Below are 21125 nucleotides of genomic sequence, written 5' to 3'. Positions count from 1 at the left end.
ACGGGACACCTTAGCCTCTATCAAGTGGTATCAAATTTCGAGGTTGCTCGGTGAGATTTTCCAGTTTTCGTAGTTTAGATCGAGTCTGTTATTCATACCTGCAGTCCATGAAAAAGCCACAACAAAAATATTAGGGTTAGTTCATCATATCCGAACCAATCTGAGCCTTTGCATAACCTTTTTAGGGCTTTTCTTTGTTGAATTTGCGGTTGCATCATCGTGTCTAGTTGCTGGTCTTAGTGTCTAGTCCTTTAGAGTTTCGAGTTCTGTCACAATTTGTCACGCAGCCGCCACACCATCTGCATCGCTGCTGCCATATACCACCTCCGCTGTCATGAACCACCACCGCTGCCATATCCTACCACCGCGCTGCCATATCCTACCAACGCTGCCATATCGTACCACCGCTGCCATATACCACCATCGCGCTGCCATATCCTACCACCGCTGCCATATACCACCACCGCTGCCATATCCTACCACTGCTGCCATATACCACCACCGTTGCCATATCCCACCATCATATATCCACCACCAATCCGAGTTCTTTTTGTATTAGGTTTGCTTTTGAGATCCATCAATTTTCCAATTCGTGTTTCCTTGCCTGAGTAGGTTTCGAAAAAATAAGTCAGGAGACCCCCGGGCAGTTTTTAGGCCAAAATTTCAGCGATCGAAAATATTTTTTCCTATCCTATTTTTAGGTCAGAGGGAGCGTTTTGAGACACTCGCCATCATAGTGATTTTTTGTCGCACTTTTTCGTCGCCGCTGCCCTAATTTTCGAAAAAAATTAGTCAAAAAAATTTCATGCCTATCCTGTCAATTTGACTTGGGAAGAGTTTTGAGACACTCGCCATTATAGTGATTTTTCGCAAAAAAAAAGAGCGCAAAAAAAAGAACGCCCAAAAAAAGAGCAAAAAAAATCCCAAAGTGTGCTTTTCCCTTGTTTATGTGCCGCGCCGTGATTTTGTTAGTGTTCTAGGCTCGCGTTTCAAGTACGGTCTAGCCTAGGATCAACACAGTACCGTCGTTGAGCATTTATTCAACTTTGCATCTCTGAATTGATTATTGCTGACCCTTTTTGCTACCATATTATAAGCATTCCCAACTCCACATACATCTACATCGTGCGTTGGTAACCGCTCTATCCAAGCTTTGAGAGTTTTGGCTACAACGGTTGCCAATCACCACCTGCTACTGGGTAAGAACTAGTAAGAATTTGAGATTTGCTTGACGGATTTGTGACACACCGCCACTTTCTAGTAGTTTGTAGGATGATATTCCTGTGTGTTTCTATTGCTGCTAACCATGGCAGGACCACAAGCCGACGATATTGACTGGGAGAACATGACGAAGAAGGAGCTTCATGATAAATTTTAGCAAATTTTGAGTCAACAGGTGGAAGACGTCGTGGCCATCTTTGGAAAGGCACTGGAGAGGATTGATGACCTTGAGAAGACAATTGACACCAAGTTGGATGCCAAGTTCGATGAAGTACTCGCGCGTCTTCCACAACCACCACCCGCATCTGCTACACCATTACAACAACAACAACCACCTCCACGTCGCGAAACAGCCCTCCGCCGAGCGGGCTGTGTTCCTCTTGAGCCAGGACAAAATTCTGGTGTCGCTGCTACTACTATTGATGTTTCTGTAGCTCCTACTGCTACTGCAGCGGTGGAGGACTATTACGAGGATGAGGTTGATCAAATCAGAACTACATGCAACCTCCAGCACCACCACCACCAGGTTGACCTCATGCATATAATCGCAACGGTAGCGCTACAACACCACCTCAGGTACGATATTATGACCATATTCCTAAACTAAAATTGAATATCCCATCGTTTGAGGGTAGATATATTCCTGATGTATATCTTGGGAGTTAGAAACTGAACAACGTTTCACATGCTTACGGTATCCTCAGGATAGACATGTTGCTGTTGCTGTTTGTAAGTTCACTAGTTTTGCTTCTGTTTGGTGGTCTGAACATTGTAGATTATATCATGATAATATCCCTACTACTTGGGCTGCTTTCAAAACTGCTATGCGTACTCGTTGGGTTCCACCATATTATCAACGTGAATTACTTCAAAAACTGCAGCGTTTGAGACAAGGAAAAAATTCTGTAGAGGAGTATTATCAGGAATTGCAAACTGGCATGATTAGATGTGGTATTGTTGAGGATAATGAAGCTATGCTTGCACGATTTATGGGTGGATTAAATAAAGAGATTCAGACCATTCTAGAGTATAAGGAGTATAATAATATCACTCTTTTATTCCATCTTGCTTGCAAAGCTGAACGTGAAGTGCAGGATCGACAGGCATTGGTACGAACTAATTTTTCTGCAGGTCGATCTTCATCATGGACACCACGTACATCCTCTATTCCCACACGTACTACTGCAGCACCATTGACTTCAGCTACCAATTCCAACCGAGATACAAGAAAACAGGCACCGCCACCACCATTTTCCAGGAGTACACCTTCTGGTCCCGCACAGAGCTCTTCTTCATCCATGGCATCAACAGGGCAAACACATGATATTATTTGTCGTCGTTGCAAGGGTGGAGGTCATTATGCGAGAGAATGTCCATCTAACCGTGTGATGATTGCTACTGAGGATGGTGGGTATGAGTCCGCTAGTGACTATGATGAGGAGACTTTGGCTCTTATTACAAGTGAACAACACGGTGGAGATGATTCTGATCATGATACACAATACATGGCTGCTGAAGATGCTGACAGGTATGAAAGTTCAGTTGCTTAACGTGTTTTGAGTGTGCAGGTCACACAAGTTGAGCAAAATCAAAGGCATAATTTGTTCCATACAAAGGGAGTTGTGAAGGAACGTTCTGTCCGCGTCATCATAGATGGAGGGAGGTAACGCGTACTGTTCGTGTGCATTTTAGTATCTCTACATATGCTGATTATGTTGGTTGTGATGTGGTACTCATGCAAGCATGTTCCTTATTACTTGGTAGACCATGGCAATTTGATGAAAATTCTGTACACCATGGTAGAAACAATCAGTATACTCTTGTTCATAAGGATAAAAATATTACTTTGCTTCCTATGTCTCCTGATTCCATTTTGAAAGATGATATTAATAGAGCTAATAAAGCAAAACGGGAGAAAAATAAGAGTGAAAATCAGATTGTGGCATAAGAATTTGAGCAAAAAATGAAGCCTAATAATATACCATTTAGTGTTGCTTCTGAAATTAAATTGAAAAGTGCATGTTTACTTGCCACCAAATCGGATATTGATGAGCTAGATTTTAGCAAATCTGTTTGCTATGCTTTTGTGTGCAAATAGGCATTATTTTCATTCGAGGACGTGCCTTCCTCTTTGCCTCCTGCTGTTACTAACATTTTGCAGGAGTTCGCTGACGTCTTTCCACAAGAAGTGCCATCGGGATTACCACCTATTCGAGGGATTGATCATCAGATTGACTTAATTCCCGGTGCATCACTACCCAACCGTGCACCATACCGTACCAATCCAGAGGAGACGAAGGAGATTATGCGTCAAGTCCAGGAGCTGCTCGACAAAGGTTATATACGCGAATCCCTTAGTCCTTGTGTTGTTCCTATTATTCTAGTGCCGAAACAGGATGGTACATCGCGTATGTGTGTTGATTGTAGAGGCATTAATAATATTACTATTCGTTATCGTCATCCTATTCCTAGGCTAGATGATATGCTTGATGAATTGAGTGGCTCTACAATATTCTCCAAAGTTGATTTGCGTAGTGGATACCATCAAATTCGTATGAAATTGGGGGATGAATGGAAAACCACATTTAAAACTAAGTTTGGATTATACAAGTGGTTAGTCATGCCTTTTGGGTTAACAAATGCACCTAGTACTTTAATGAGATTAATGAACGAAGTTTTACATGCTTTTCATTCGACGATTTGTGGTAGTCTATTTTGATGATATACTAATATATGGCAGATCTTTGGAGGAACATTTGGAACATTTACGTGCTGTTTTTATTGCTCTACGTGATGCACGCTTGTTTGGTAACCTTGGGAAGTGCACATTTTGCACCGACCGAGTATCTTTTCTTGGCTATGTTGTTACTCCACAGGGAATTGAAGTTGATAAAGCCAAGATTGAAGCTATTGAGAGTTGGCCGCAACCCAAAACAGTCACACAGTGAGGAGTTTTCTTGGCCTCGCTGGTTTCTATAGGCGTTTTGTGAGAGATTTCAGCACCATTGCTGCACCTCTCAATGAGCTTACAAAGAAGGATGTACCTTTTGTTTGGGGTACCGCATAGGAAGAAGCCTTCACGGTATTGAAAGATAAGTTGACACATGCTCCTTTACTCCAACTTCCTAATTTTAATAAGACTTTTGAGCTTGAATGTGATCCTAGTGGAATTGGATTAGGAGATGTGTTATTACAAGATGGAAAACCTGTTGCATACTTTTCTGAAAAATTGAGTGGGCCTAGTCTGAACTATTCTACTTATGATAAAGAATTATATGCTCTTGTTAGGACCTTAGAAACATGGCAACATTATTTATGGCCCAAAGAATTTGAAATACATTCTGACCATAAATCTTTGAAACACATTAAAAGTCAAGCAAAACTGAACCGTAGACATGCTAAATGGGTTGAATTCATTGAAACTTTCCCTTAGGTCATTAAACACAAGAAGAGTAAAGAAAATGTTATTGCTGATGCATTGTCTCATCGTTATACTATGCTTTCACAACTTGACTTTATAATATTTGGTTTGGAGACCATCAAAGATCAATATGTGCATGATGTTGAATTTAAAGATGTATTACATAATTGTAAAGAAGGGAGAATATGGAACAAGTTCGTCGTTAACAATGGATTTGTGTTTCGTGCTAACAAGCTATGCATTCCAGCTAGCTCCGTTCGTCTTTTGTTGTTGCAGGAGGCGCACGGAGGAGGATTAATGAGACACTTTGGCGTGAAGAAGACGGAGGATATACTTGCTACACATTTCTTTTGGCCAAAGATGAGACGGGATGTTGAGCGTTTTGTTGCTCGCTGCACTACATGTCAAAAAGCTAAGTCACGACTCAATCCTCATGGTTATGCGTTTGCCTGTACCTAGTGTTCCTTGGGAGGATATATTTATGGACTCGTTTTAGGTTTACCTTGAACAAAGAAGGGGAGGGATAGCATAGCTGTTGTCGTGGATAGGATCTCAAAATGGCACACTTTATACCATGTCATGAAAGCGATGATGTTGTTAATGTTGCTGATTTGTTCTTTCATGAAATTATTCGCTTGCATAGTGTGCCAAAGATTATTGTTTCAGATCATGATACTAAATTTCTTAGCCACTTTTGGAGATGTTTATGGGCTAAGTTGGGGACTAAACTGCTTTTTAGTACTACTTGTCACCCCCAAACTGATGGACAAACTGAAGTAGTCAATAGAACATTCTCTACTATGCTTAGGGCTGTTTTGAAGAATAACAAGAAAATGTGGGAAGAATGCTTGCCTCATATTGAATTTGCTTATAATCGTTCGCTGCATTCTACTACTAAGATGTGCCCTTTTGAAATTGTGTACGGTTTCCTACCTCGTGCACCTATTGATTTGTTGCCTTTTTCATCTTCTGTGAAGGTTAATTTTGATGCTAAAAAACATGCTGGATTGATCTTAAAAATGCATGAGTTAACTAAGGAAAACATCGAGCGTATGAATGCTAAATATAAACTTGCTGGAGATAAGGGTAGAAAACATATTGTGTTTGCACGTGGAGATATTGTTTGGTTACATTTGCGTATGGATAGATTTCCTAATTTGCGCAAATCAAAGCTAATGCCATGTGTTGATGGTCCTTTTAAGGTGTTAGAGAAAATAAATGATAATGCATATAAACTTGACCTGCCTGCAGATTTTGGGGTTAGTCCCACTTTTAACATTGCAGATTTGAAGCCTTATTTGGGTGAGGAAGATGAGCTTCCGTCAAGGACGACTTCATTTCAAGAAGGGGAGGATGTTGCGGACATCAATACCATTGTTACACCCACAACCCCTGCTGCTATACATACTGGACCAATTACTAGAGCTCGCGCACGCCAATTGAATTACCAGGTACTTTTGTTTCTTGGTAACGATTCTAATGTTCATGAGAATATGATGTTGCCTAAATTGGATACATTTGTTTTGCTTACAAATGAAGGGCCTAGCTTGGACAAGAAAGATGAACCTTGGAGCAAGTTCAAGCATGAAGATGATGCCATGCACAAAGGGAACAAGAACAGAGTTACAAGTGATGATTCCAGGACGTTGAAGCCACCATAATGAGTGCATGAAGCCTTGGACGAAATATACAAGATGGCACTTCATAAATTTCGTCCAGAGGCTCTTCTAGGTGCCGCGTCACCTTATTATTGGGCTAGGCCCATGTAATTTCGAAATACATGATTATAGGCTGTTTCTAGAGTCCGTATGTGTGGGGAAACAAGAGTTAGGGTTGGTTTCGGACCCATCCTCCAAGGGCCACGAAATCCCCCACCCCCTCTTCCTCCATATATACATCCCTTAGGGCATCATTTAGACTTTGGGTTTTGTTTAGATTAAAAGTTCGCCATAGCTGCAACTTCGCGCACTTCATTTGTGTTCAATGACCAGACCAAGACGTCACAGAACCCCACTTGATCAATAAATCTTTCCTATTTTATTCGCAATATCCAGATTGCAATATCAGTTTCTTGCTTGTTTTTCGTTTTCTTGCAGGAAATAGACTTATGAATATATATATTGTTGTCTACCATATGGACAAAATTTGAATCAATTTTCCTTATTTGAATACAATTATTGTCATGTTATACCATCATTTAAATATTATCTTGATAACAAAAAACATGCATTAGTAGTAATCATATTTCAATATGAACTATATGTACCATACGATCTCCGATTCAAATATTTGTATCCATTTTATGTTGAATTCAAATAACAGTACATTGGTCTAGGTAGCGAGATGTTCAGGATAATCTAAACCCTATTTTCATATGTATAATTTTTGGCCGAATTGGGACAAGTTTTGGTACAAGCTTCATGCAAACCGGAGATTCTCTCAACAAGCCTCGTGGTTCTGAGAGGGAACGTGTCACCTTTGTGTGCGAAACGATATACGCTGCCTCCCCCTGATTTTCTTTACAAAGGCAACATCGAACTATATGAGTGCCCTTTAAATTTTGGAATTATTCCGGGTTCGTTTGGCCTTTTGTGCATTAATTGAGTTTCTGGTCATTTAATGTGCATAATTCAAATTTGAACTGCAAGCACGTGCTCTGGTGCACCAAAGTTGGTTGAAAAATAACATGTGTGTCCTTGGGTGAATTTCTAGGTCCCATGCAAGAAATGGGGATGAAATTCAAACATCTGGGCGTCGTGACTCGGCCGAGAACATTGAGAAAGTTGGTTTTTTAATTCCTGTAAATCTAAAACTCGCTTGGAAATGATGAAACATGGCATGGTGTCATGTCATGGCACTAACATCCTGTGGTAAATATTTTTGGCCGTACTGGACCAAGTTTTGGTATAAGCTTCTTGCAAACCAGAGCTTCTCTCAAGAAGGCTCGTGGTTCTGAGAGGGAACGTGTCACCTTTGTGTGCGAAATGATATACGCTGCCCCCCTTGATTTTCTTTACAAAGGCAACATAGAACTATATGAGTGGCGTGTTAAATATTGGAATTATTCCGGATTTGTTTGGCCTTTTTTATACATTAATCGAGTTTCTAGTCATTTAATGTGTTCAAATTTGAACTACAAGCACATGCTCCAGTGCACCAAAGTTGGTTGAAAAATAACATGTGTGTCCTCGGGTGAATTTCTAGGTCCCATGCAAGAGATGGGAAAGAAATTCAAATATCTGGGCATCTTGGCTTGGCCGAGAACATTGAGAAACTTGGTTTTTAAATTCTTGTAAATCCAAAACACGCCTGAAAATCATGAAACTTGGATGGTGTCATGTCATGGCACCAACATGCCGTGGTAATTTTTTTTGCCAAATTGGAACAAGTTTTGGTATAAGCTTCTTGCAAACCGGAGCTTCTCTCAAGAAGGCTCGAGGTTCTGAGAGGGAACATGTCACCTTTGTGTGCGAAACGATATATGCTGCCCCCTTGATTTTCTTTACAAAGGCAACATAGAACTATATGAGTGTCGTGTTAAATTTTGGAATTATTTCAGGTTCGTTTAGCCTTTTTATACATTAATTGAGGTTCTGGTCATTTAATGTGCATAATTGAAATTTGAACTACAAGCACATGCTCTAGTGCACCAAAGTTGGTTGAAAAATAACATGTGTGTCCTCGGGTGAATTTCTAGGTCCCATGCAAGAAATGGGAATGAAATTCAAACATCTGGGCGTCGTGGCTCGGCCGAGAACATTGAGAAACTTGGTTTTTAAATTCTTGTAACTCCAAAACACGCCTGAAAATCATGAAACTTGGCATGGTGTCATGTCATGGCACTAACATGTTGTGGTAATTTTTTTGGCCGAATTGGAACAAGTTTTGGTATAAGCTTCTTGCAAACCGGAGCTTCTCTCAAGAAGGCTCGTGGTTCTGAGAGGGAATGTGTCACCTCTGTTTGCGAAATGATATATGCTGCCTCCCTTGATTTTCTTTACAGAGGCAACATAGAACTATATGAGTGTCGTGATAAATTTTGGAATTATTCCGGGTTCGTTTGGCCTTTTTATACGTTAATTGAGTTTTTGGTCATTTAATGTGCATAATTCAAATTTGAACTAAAAGCACATGCTCCGATGCACCAAAGTTGGTTAAAAAAATAACATGTGTGTCCTCGGGTGAATTTCTAGGTCCCATGCAAGAAATGGGAATGAAATTCAAACATCTCGGCGTCGTGCCTCGGTCGAAAACATTGAGAAACTTGGTTTTTAATTCCTGTAAATCCAAAACACGCATGAAAATCATGAAACTTGGCTTGGTGTCATGACATGGCACCAACAAGCTGTGGTAATTTTGCTGTCTGATTTGCGAAGGCACACACAACAAACAAAAAAGTCATTTTGGAACAAGTGATGTCACATTACAATCGGAAACATAAGTATTCTTGAAACCGTGGGCGTTCTACTTACCATTTATGTGCCACCACGCGTCTCCTTTTTTAATTGGCTAGGAGGCGCCGTGCGGGGTAGCTATTTGAATACGGGAGGCATGCGATCAGACCCCTGCGCGTGCTTATCGGGAGGAGAGCCCTTTGACCTCCATCTGCCTCTCACCTCTCTCTCAAGGTCTCCATTAATGGCACCAGAGCCCCTGTTTAATGGTGTGGCTATGTCTCACTCGACTGAGATTTAAGAGAGAAAAAAGAAAATTTTGCACCGATCTTGATGTAAGATCCGACGGACCTATATAGCATCTACTGCAACTTATAGCAAGACTGATGAATATATAAGGATGACAACGGTGGATAATAATTGTCTTACATATTTAGGAAGATAATTAAAAAAGTCATATGCGGCTACGCCCGAAATACACAAGGGCAAAAGAAGAAGGAAGACGCATACAATGATCTGGCTCGCTGATCTCTTCTTTCTTGATGCGCTGCAGGTCCCGGAGACTAGTTCTCGCGGCGAGCAGCGATGATCTCTTTCATCAGTTTCCTGTCCTTAATTTGCTACTTGGCAGCATCCACGGATTCCTCCACCAGCCTTTCGCGCTCGACGCGGAGCATGGCATTCTCGTCCGTAAGTTTCTTGACAATGATGCCCATCCTCTTCAACAAGGCAGCGGTCTCCTTCGCCTGCTTCGCCCTTCCGGCGATCTTCGCCCTCAGCAGGTCGCGCTCGGCCCGGAGCTTCGCATAGCCCTCCCCTAGTTGCCGGATGACACTCGTAGGCTATTCAAACGAGGCTTTCATGTCATCCTACAACCTCGCCCAGCCGGAGATCTGATCCATCTGGCTATGGACGATCGCATGCATGCGCTTGTAAGAGTCCTCGCCTGCCTGTGAGACATTTTCCCAGGCCGCCGCCGCGCTGGAGGACACCTCTGCTGCATTTGCGGCGCGGCGGGGCATCTCTGCTGCTTCCGCGGCGTGACCGGACCAGTCTGCTCTATCAATGGCGCGGCGGGACCTCTGTGCTGCTACAGCCATGCTGTGGGACATGTCGGCTGCTTTCGCGGCGAGGCGGGACATCTCTCGTGCTTCCACTTCCATGTTCGCCCCTCCCTGGTGGTAATCTCTCGACCCAGAACTCATGCTGGCCATGGCAGACGCAAGGGAATGATGATGAATGACTTGTTTGTTTTTGTGGATGAGGAGTTGAGGAGGAATGTGCAGTCATCTTGGAATAGTAGTATTTATCACCGAGTACTAATACGCTCCTAAGTGGGAAACCGTTTAGGTTGTGATCGATGTGAATAGGTTTGCAATTAAATATAGCGTGGTAGTAATTTGGAATGTGACGAGACGCTAGCTCAAAATTTATTGACGGTTCTAGTTTCGAAGTGCGACACTATTCCCGGATGGCGTAATGTGGGCACACGTTCTCGGCTGTGGTGTAGCAGTTTTGTAATATGCCATGGTACTTCTTGTTCTACTGCTGTGTACATGCAATAACTGGCACCGTCTGATACATATCTTATGGTTATTGGGGGCATTCGACAGGGATAGCCTCGTGGCGAGCTATAGACTAGTCTTTTTTTTTACACGCATTACATCGACACATATCATCTCTCTCCCTCTTTCCCACGCACACACTAGTCTCTCGGGACTTCTCGCACGCACCATCTCTAGCTCCCTGGGTCGATGCCACCCACATACACTTGTACTCTGAGTTTAGTACGCTATACACGAAGAGAAGAGGTGCACACATGCACTCGCCCTCTCTCACACACGCATCTGTAGCTACGAATTGTAGTGTTCTAAACCATCCGTTGGATCTATCATAGGTTTCCGTTGCTCCTTGGCCTTGAGATTGAGAAGTTTAAAACGCGGAGGCTAAGCTGGAGGCGCGAGGTTTTGGTTAATGTGCGGGCCGCACACAGCACCAACATGACCCGAGCTTCATCTGCCTGGTGCGCAGTCGAGTGAGTACTACTAATAGTAGTACTACCTCCATCCTGGTTTATCGGTCCCCATTGTAATCTGTGTCAAATTTTGACCATAAATTTAACTAATGAAATGTCTATGCATGTCACCAAAAATTATATCATTGAAAACTATGTTCAAATACGAATCCAACAATATAACTTTTGTTGACATGCACTAATATTTTATCAGTTAAGTCTTTGGTCAAAATTTAGCACAAATTACAATGAGGATTAATAAACAAGGACGGAGGTAGTACTACTTTGATGTGTCGCGTCAACTCGTGTGACGCCCGGATAATTAAGCTACAGTAATCCTCTGCTAATGATACCACATCACCCTGATTACTCTTTATAAACTCGCGTTGGTTCGAAACCGGTTCAAATTTCAATTTCAAATTAAAGTCCAAAACTCAAAATTTTCAAACATGAAAGATAAAATGTTCAAAGTGTGGCAAATAATCTCTAGTTATTTGTCATGTTAGAACGAACCTCTTTTGGATTCCCAGGTGCCCCTGGAAATTTATTTAGTGGTCCAACAACTTTTAAAATTGGCCTTTCCAATTTCGAAAAATGGTTAGACAACTCCTTTTGGCCTCAAACTTTTTGTGACTCCTATAAATAATGTGCCTGATTTATGTGCCAAGTTTCATGTTCACCAAAATTCATTTGCTACTTAAACTAAATGCAAATGGAGGATGTTAAAAGAAAACAGTATAAAAAAAGCAAAAGTTTAAGGTAAAAGGAATTCCCCTGCCCCTGGGCCTTGCCACCGAACCGGCCCAGTGGCCCACTCCTCCCCGGTCGCCTTCTCCTGTTCCCCAAGCTGCGTCGCTACAGAGCCGGGCTCCCGCCCGACCACCTCGTCGGCATCGAGAGGGGAAGTGATAAGGCCGACGCCCTGTCCCCTGGCCTCACTCCTCCTCGAGCCCCCCTCCCAAATCCACTTCTCCTCCTTCCTCTCCCTCTCTGCCTCCCCTCCTCAGATCCCCCGCCTCACTGAACGCCTCCTGTCGCTGCCCGCCATCGCCCGCGCGCTCCGGCGCCACCCCGAGCTGCACCAGGGTGTTCAGTAGCTGCATGGGCCTCGGCCTCGTCCTCTTGCCCAACAGCAGGAGCTGGGAAGGCCCCACTCTTCGGCTTCGAGGTCGCCTCCATGCCGGCCACCGGCGAACCCCTGTCTGCGTCGAGCTCTGCCGCTACTAAACTGCCGCCGGCCACCGTGTGCCGCTCGGTGAGCCACCCGTCGTAACCCCCCTCCTGTTCTTCTCTTTTCCGTCGTAGATGCCCGCTAGTGCCGTGTCAGCAGCCCTGTAGCCGCTGTCCCTAAAGAAGGTGCGCCAAGTCCTGTAGCTGATCCAGCGGTTGTCGGCAACAGCGATCCAGAGCGCGTCATGGACCAGAGGCCCAAGTCTACACGAGCCAAGAGACCGCCCCACTGGCTTGCTAGCCCAAACTGGGCCCGCTAAGCGGGTGTAATAGTATATAAACCAATTCCGGTTACTGGTAAAGGTTGGCTAGGATTTGGACGGCTGCGGCCACGGCTCGACTGTAATGGATAGAGGTGCGGGTGGTTGGGAGGAATCCTCATCTGAAATTCAAATTCCTTAGCTCAAATCCCCATGAAATCCCCGGATCCACAGCTCTGTAAGTGAGATCCTCACATCTGGTAATCAGAACCTTCGTCCTGGAGCCGCCCCCTCACCACTACCCGACGCGTCTCGGCGACCGGTGCTGACGTCAAGTGATGGAAGGGCTGAGCGACGAGGGCCGTTCCATCTACGAGCTCCTTCGCCATGAATTCTCCAACGACCTGGATGACACGCTTCGAACGCATGGTGAGTCGCTTCTCAAATCAATGAGCAAGATGATGGAGAGGAACAATACGATGCTCGACGGCCTGATGTCGGCAAGGGCCAACGGCATCCGAGAGGAACTCGCCATCGACCTCGAGCAGATCAGATCCGACCTGTACAAGACGAAGTCTCAGGAGCATGACCCCAAGTTCGACGCCGCCACGTCTTCGCGCAACGCTGTGCTGGGTCGTGGCGCCACCGCGACCAGCGCCCTTGGCTTCGACAATGAACACCGGGGGAAGGCGCATAACATTTATGTCCCTCCTCTGGTCAGAGGTGCGCGCAATTCTGGTTTCTCCCCTAGAAATTTTTCTCCTTGGGATTATCCGTCAGTTGATACTGCTGAGTACAATTTGTTTTCCCTGCATCTGGAACTCCCCAAATTTGATGGAACAAGTCCGCGACTCTGGCAAAATCGCTGCGAAGATCAGTTCAAACTGTGGGGGACGCCTACTAGCCCCTGGCTCTCCTTGGTAACTGCTCAGTTTGAGGGGGCCGCAGCGCGTTGGCTCGAGTCGATACAGAGGCGGATGCCCAACTCCAGCTGGTCTGAGTTATGTGAAGCTCTGCAGAATCGTTTTGGCCGAAATCAGCATCAAACTCTGCTCAGAAGGTTGTTCAGGATTGCTCAGACCACTATAGTCGAAGACTATGTTGAACGGTTTGCTGAACTGTGTGACCAACTAACAGCATATGAAGAAGCGCCCAATTCCTTGCATAATATCACTCGATTTCTGGACGGGTTAAAACCTGGAATTCGAATGGTTGTGGCCCTGCAGAAACCCAAAGATCGCGATGCAGCTTATGAGTTAGCTTTGCTCCATGAGGAGCTGGGTGAAGTGTACAATCCAACTACTTTTCCAGCTACTAGAAGATCAGCACCTTCCGCAAGTATCACGAACTCCAAGCCACAGAAATCTGATGAGAAGAGAGCAGAGTCTGTCAGCAGTACAAACCAAGAGGATAAATGGACAGCTATGAGAAACTACAGGAAATCCAAGGGTCTATGCTTTGTGTGTGGAGAAAAGTGGGCCAAGGACCATGTGTGCAAATCCACTGTCCAATTGCATTTCGTCCAGGAAATGATTGACCAGTTACAAGCTCAGTCAGTTGAAAGTTCAGACTCTGACAGTGAACAGCAAACCCAATCTTCAGTCTATTCCATCAAGTTATCTACTGCTGCAATGGGAAAGGAACCAGAAGCTCCTATACTGCAATTGGAGATTGAACTACAAGGGCACAAATTCCAGTTTCTTGTCGACTCCGGCAGCACTCATTCTTTCTTGGATGCCCAGTACAAGTACTTAGAAGGGGTCAGTACAATCAAAACTCTCACTGTCACAGTAGCTGGAGGTTCAACAATACAGTGCCAGCAACAGATTGAGGAATGTCTCTGGCAATGCAATGGAACCACATTTTCTTCTAATTTCAAGTTGTTGCCCTTGCATACTTATGATGGGATTCTAGGGCTGGATTGGCTTGCCCAACATAGCCCAATGTACGTTGATTGGGTGGAAAAAATGGCTCTCTTTTACTAAGGCTGGACAAACAGTTACTTTGCATGGGATTGGAGCTGATGACTGCTCCTACACCTATAGAGCAATATCTGCAGTGCAAATGGATGAGAAAAAACATATCCCTCCAAAAATTCAATCTATCTTAGATGAATTTGCTGATGTTTTTGAAGCTCCTACTCAGTTACCTCCCAGAAGAAGTTGTGACCACAAAATTCCTCTAATTCCAGGGGCCAGGCCAGTTGCTGTGAGACCATACAAAATAGTTCCTCAATTAAAGGATGAGCTTGAAAGACAAATTGCATAGTTATTGAAGTCAAGTGTAATCAGACCCAGTAAGAGCCCTTTTTCATCCCCTGTGTTACTAGTCAAGAAAAAGGGAGGAGAATGGAGACTTGTGGTCGATTACAGAATGTTAAATGCTATCACTATAAAAGGGAAATTTCCAGTGCCAGTGATTGATGAGCTTCTAGATGAACTTGCTGGTGCTGCTTGGTTCACTAAATTAGACCTTAGAGCAGGCTACCATCAAATCAGGTTAGCTGCTGGGGAGGAGTACAAAACTGCTTTTCAAACCCACCTAGGCCATTATGAATTTTTGGTAGTGGCCTTTGGTCTCAATGAAGCCCCAGGCACTTTCCAAGGAGCAATGAACACCACACTTTCACCAGTTAACAGGAAAAATACCTTGGTTTTCTTTGATGACATATTGATTTTCAGCAAGTCATATCAGGAGCATTTGAAGCATGTTAGAGAAGTGTTGGCCTTACTCAGAGCTGACCAGTGGAAGGTAAAAATGTCCAAATGTGCTTTTGCTCAACAACAAATTGGGTACTTAGGCCACACCATCAGTTTTGCAGGAGTTTCTACTAATTCTAGCAAAATTCATACAGTGGAACAGTTCCTACTCCAACCAATGTCAAAGAAGTGAGAGGGTTCCTTGGACTGAGTGGTTATTACAGGAAGTTCATAAAACATTATGGTATGATCAGTAAACCTCTTACTGAGCTGCTTAAGAAGGGAGTGCCATTTGTCTGGACTACAGTGACTGAAACTGCATTCACAACTCTAAAGAAGGCACTGGTGGAAGCCCGAGTCTTAGCTCTAGCACAGTTTGACAAACCTTTTGTCATTGAAACTGATGCTTGTGATTCAGGTATTGGTGATGTACTCATGCAAGAAGGACACCCTCTGGCTTATGTCAGCAAAGCCTTGGGGCCCAAGAACAGGGCCCTCTCAGTCTATGAAAAGGAGTATCTAGCTATTTTGCTAGCTGTGGATCAGTGGAGGCCATACCTACAGTTCCAGCAGTTCAGCATTAGAACTGATCAGAAGAGTTTGGTACATTTGTAGGACCAAAATTTACACACTGTGTGGCAACAAAAAGCTCTCACCAAACTTATGGGGTTGAACTACACTATAGTCTACAAAAAAGGGGTGGAAAACTCTGCTGCTGATGCACTATCTAGAAGACCATTCCACTCCCAGGTTTTCCATATATCTAAATCACAACTTGTGTGGCTGGAAGAAATTGTGGCCAGTTATTCTCAAGATGACAAAGCTAGGGAATTATTGCAAGAGCTTGCTTCAAACCATCTGCTAATTCTCAGTATCAGTTAGTGCAAGGGTTGCTGAAATATAAGGGCTACATTTGGGTTGGTAACAATTTGGAAATACAGGAAAAAATCTTCTCAGCCTTCGATGATAGCCCTCTAGGAGGACACTCTGGTTTCCCTGTCACATATCATCGAATCCATTCCTATTCATATGGACAGGCATGAAGAAGTTTATTAAGGACATGGTACAATCTTGTTTAGTCTGTCAGCAAGCTAAACCTGAAATAGTTAAATATCCAGGGTTGCTTTCTCCTTTACCAGTTCCAAGCAAGGCTTGGGAAACTGTGACCATGGATTTTATTAGTGGATTACCTCACTCCTATCAGTTTGACTACATCTTTGTGGTCATTGACAAGTTTACAGAATATGGCCATTTCATGGCTCTCAAACACCCCTTTTCTGCACAGAAAGTTGCTGAAGTGTTCTTGGACAATATTTACAAATTGCATGGAATGCCAGAATACATAGTATCTTATAGAGATCCTGTATTTAGTAGCAATTTCTGGCAAGCCCTTGTTCACAGGACTGGGACTCAGCTCAACATGAGTACTGCATATCACCCTGCAACTGTTGGTCAGACTGAGAGAGTCAACCAGCAAATTGAATGCTATCTCAGAAGTTTTATCAGTTCTCATCCTTCCAAATGGAGCAAGTGGCTGTCCCAGTGTGAGTTTTGGTATAATACAAACTGGCATTCAGCTGTTGGCAAGTCTCCTTTTGAGGTCCTGTATGGATATTCCCCTCGATATTTTGGGATTGCTGCCAGTGATACTGTTGCTCCTATGGACATTCTTCAGTGGTTGAAAGACAGGGAGGTGGTGGTGGCTTCTGTAAAACAACATCTACTCCGAGCTTAGCAGAGAATGAAGCACATGGCTGATAAAAACAGGACTGAGAGATCCTTCGATGTTGGAGAGCAAGTTTTCTTGAAACTGCAACCGTATGTGCAATCTTCGGTTGTGCGCAGAGCAAACCACAAGTTGGCATACAAATACTTTGGCCCCTATACCATCATTGACAAGATTGGGGAAGTGGCATACAAATTGGAATTGCCTCAGGACAGCAGAATCCATCCAGTTTTCCATGTTTCTCAGCTCAAAAAGGTAGTGCTGCCCAACTGCACAGTTCTTTGCAAACTGCCTCCCTCTTTTGCTTCTCTTCAGGTACCACTTCGCGTGCTCCAGTAACGGGTGCGGCAGCAGGGAAAACGCACAATTGCTCAAGGCTTGATCTAGCGGAGTGGTTCTTCGCCAGATGAAGCAACCTGGGAAGACTTGGACTCCCTGTGTCAGCAATTTCCTCGTGCTACGGCTTGGGGGCAAGCCGTCTCTCAACGAAGGGGGGGGGGCGTCAGTAGCCCTGTAGCCGCTGTCCCTGAAGAAGGTGCGCCAAGTCCTGTAACTGATCCAGCGCTTGCCGGCAACAGCGATCCAGAGCGCGTCATGGACCAGGGGCCCAAGTCTACACGGGCCAAGAGACCGCCCCAGTGGCTTGCTAGCCCAAACTAGGCCCGCTAAGCGGGTGTAATAGTATATAAACCAATTCGGGTTACTGGTAAAGGTTGGCTAGGATTTGGACGGCTGCGACCGCGGCTCGACTGTAACGGATAGAGGTGCGGGTGGTTGGGAGGAATCCTCATCCGAAATTCAAATTCCTTAGCTCGAATCCCCATGAAATCCCCAGATCCACAGCTCTGTAAGGGAGATCCTCACACGCCGTACCTGCGCTCGCGGTGAGATTGTGCTCACCGCGCCCTCCCCGGTTGTGCCCGAACGAGCCCCGCGCCCACCATCGTCGTGCGCCTGCCCGCACCCCCGACGCCGTTCGCGCGCGCCACAATCGCCAGCGGCCGCTCGTGCCCGCATGTCTCCTTCGCTGCGCTCGCCGTTGCTTCCTGCCCGCCGCGCTCGCCTCTGCTGCCCACCACCCCTGCCGTGCCCCTGGACCGCTCGCCACTGCTCGCCCCAGCTCGCTTCCACGTCTGCTGCCCCGCGCTCGGTCAGGCCCGCCGCTGCCTTTCGCTGCTCGCGTGCTGCTGCTTTGCTGCTCCTGCATCGCTATTGCTCCTACCTGCTACTGCCCGTTGTTGCGTGCTTGCTGCTAGTGCCGCTGCTGCTTCCTCGTGCTTGCAGCCGGTTTTAGGTGCTGCTGCTCCTTTAGCTGCTACTCTGCTAGCTGCGCTGCTCCGCCGCCGCCGCTTGTTGCTGTTGCTTTGCTGCTCGGTTAGCTGCTACCGGCCATGGCCTTGGCCGTGGCTGTGTGTGTTGTTGTGTGTGGCTGGCTTTGCCACAGCCGTGTGTGCTTCTGGCCAGCCCTGTGTAGTTGTGTGCGCGGCCATGTGTGTGTGTGCGCAGCTGGGTCTCTGGATGAGACCGGCCCTGTTTAGGTTAGTAGCTAGTAAGTAGTAGTTACACTAATTAGTGGTTAGGTATGTGCATTTGACAGGTGGAACCCCCTCTAAATATTGACTTAAAAAGAAAATGCAAAATATGTGTGAATGACACCTGGGCACCATATGCTATTTTGACCAGTCAACAGTCAAACAGTGGACTGTTGACTGGACTGTTGACTGAGTCAATTGGACCCCCCTTGGTCCCACCTATCATCCACTATGGCTACCCCACAGTGTGTATAATAAGTATATCCTGTTTTTATTTTCGAATTATAATAAATCAAAAATTCTGGAAAATGTTTTAAACTTAGAAATTTAATAGAAAATAATCCGTATCTCGGATGAAAAAGTTTTCTACATGAAAGTTGCTCAAAACGACGAGACGAATCCGAATACACGGTCCGTTCGTCCGCCACACGTCCCTAGAATAGAAAACATGCAACCTTCCCCCTCCGGTTCGTCTGTTCAAAAATACCGAACTTCGGGAAAGCATTCCCGGATGTTTTCCCCCTTCGCCGGTATCGTGTAGCACCGCGTTAGAACACCCCTAGCGCTGCTTATTGTCTTGTATTGCATCTGTGTTACACTTGTTTGCCTTATATTTACTGTTTCTTCCCCTTCTTCTCCCCGGTAGACCCCGAGACCACTACTGATGCCGCTGTGATCGACTACGTCGACGACGACCCTTCTTCGCTTTCAGCGGAGCTTCTAAGCAAGCCCCCTTTGATCATCCCGATATCGCCCATTCCATTTTCTCATGCTTGCATTGGATTTTGCTACTGTTATTGTTTGCTCTTATTCTGATGCATAGCCTGCTTTTGTAACCTGCTTATTGTTACCTTACCTGCTTATCCTAAACTGCTTAGTATAGGTTGGCTAGTGATCCATCAGTGACCCCCACCTTGTCTTTGTTGCCCCTGCTTCATCATCGACGACTCTATCAACGTGATCGATGACCAGAGCCCGACACCTCACATCACATCACACCCCTTTTGTTGCTCGACTCTGTAGAGTTACCATCGAGTGCTGAGGGTGGTACCTCGTACATCACTCCTGATGAGATCTCTATAGTTTAGCTATTCAGTCTGGTCATCGAGGGTGATTCCTCCTTCACCATTCCCGATATGGCTCTGTCATGCAATCCCTCAAGTGTGAACCTCGAGGGTGGTTCCTCTTACGTTCACCTTGATGATTACATCGAGTGGAATTCACCGAGGGTGATTCCTTTGGTTTTCCCCTTGATGTTTGGACACAAGGTTACCTTGACGTTACTTGAGACCTTTGGAAAAGTCGGGCGGGCCCGGAGAGCATCCGCAAGATGGTTACGAGGCACGACCGAGCAGGCAGGCCGCCCTCGAGTTGGCTGGGCTAGCCTTTGTCGTATTTCCTCGAGACGGGGCGACGGGGTCACATTATCGTGAGTCTCTGCTCGTGTCCGCAAGCTAATAATACACTATGGTTTGGGTATTTGTTCTGAGTTGGCCTTTGGCCTTTACGCACTAACCACCACGTGAGAATAGTTATGGGCCTCGACGTCGCAGTATCAGTCGTAGTTTTGTCAGACGTCCAGTTCAACATTGCGGCACGGCTGGGCCGGCACCCCAGAGGTGGTGCCTAGGTCCGTCCTACACGTAACGGCCCGGAGTGCAACGGGTGATGGGCCCAGACCCCGGAGTGCTTAGGATGTAGACCGGCGGGGACCTCTCTGCTGAGCCTAGGTAGGGCTAGGACGTGTTGATCTTCTGAGGCCGGGCATGACCCAGGAAAGTGTGTCCGGCCAGAGTAATCAAGCGTGTTGGAAAACGTGGTGCACCCCTGCAGGGAAGATTATCTATTAATAGCCGTGTCCACGGTAACGGACGTTCAGACTTATATCCTGATCTTTTACAACTAGAAATGGATACTTAAGATATGTGGCTCCAGGATTGCTTTCTCACAGGGAGTCGAGGAAGGATCTCTGGGCATTAATACTACAACATGCTTGTTAATTAAACTGCTATTTCTTTACTCTTCTACATGCTGCAAGATGCTTGGAGCTGCTTGAAGATGCTAGTCTTCGATAGGCTAGGCCTTCCCCTCTATTCTGGCATTCTGCAGTTCAGTCCACAGATACAACCCTTCCATTTAATACCAATGCATACTTAGTATAGATCTGATGCTTGCAAGTACTTTGGATGAGTACTCATGGTTGCTTTGCTACCCCTTTTCCCCCTTCCTTCTTCTTTCCGGTTGATGCAACCAGATGGTGGATTCTTGGAGCCAGATGCCACCGTCGACGGATGCTACTATGTGGAGACCGCCGACGACCAGGAGTAGTTAGGAGGTCCCAGGCAGGAGGCTTGCCTCTATCGTTGATGTTTGTGCTAGCCTTCTTAAGGCATCCTTGTTTAACTTATGTCTGTACTCAGATATTGTTCCTTCCGCTGACTCTTGAGTTTCGAGCTTCTGTATTCGAGCCCTCGAGGCCCTTGGCTTGTCATATGAAGCTTGTATTATTTTATTTATGTCTAGAGTTGTGTTGTGATATCTTCCCGTGAACCCATGATCTTGATCGTACACATTTGCGTGTATGATTAGTGTATGGTAAAATCGGGGGCGTCACAACTCGCAGAAGTATGCAACACTTCCTCAACAAACAAGCATATAAGCTGCTTATACTTCTTACCCAAAGGATCT

General features: G+C 45.3%; 1 protein-coding gene across 1 annotated transcript; it reads left to right on the top strand.

The window, feature by feature from the left end:
* The first annotated feature begins 12818 nt into the window (after window positions 1–12818).
* Window positions 12819–16914, top strand: LOC141027129 (uncharacterized). Its single transcript, XM_073504095.1, has 4 exons — window positions 12819–14316; window positions 14891–14978; window positions 15335–15782; window positions 16267–16914. The coding sequence occupies exons 1-4, from the start codon at window positions 12819–12821 to the stop codon at window positions 16912–16914; spliced, it is 2682 nt and encodes an 893-aa protein (XP_073360196.1).
* Window positions 16915–21125: the final 4211 nt, after the last annotated feature.

Source organism: Aegilops tauschii, chromosome 7 (genome assembly GCF_002575655.3).
Source record: "Aegilops tauschii subsp. strangulata cultivar AL8/78 chromosome 7, Aet v6.0, whole genome shotgun sequence".
NCBI classification, from domain to species: Eukaryota; Viridiplantae; Streptophyta; class Magnoliopsida; order Poales; family Poaceae; genus Aegilops; species Aegilops tauschii.
Note: the sequence above shows the minus strand (reverse complement) of the source record. Positions and strands in the feature narration are given on the sequence as shown.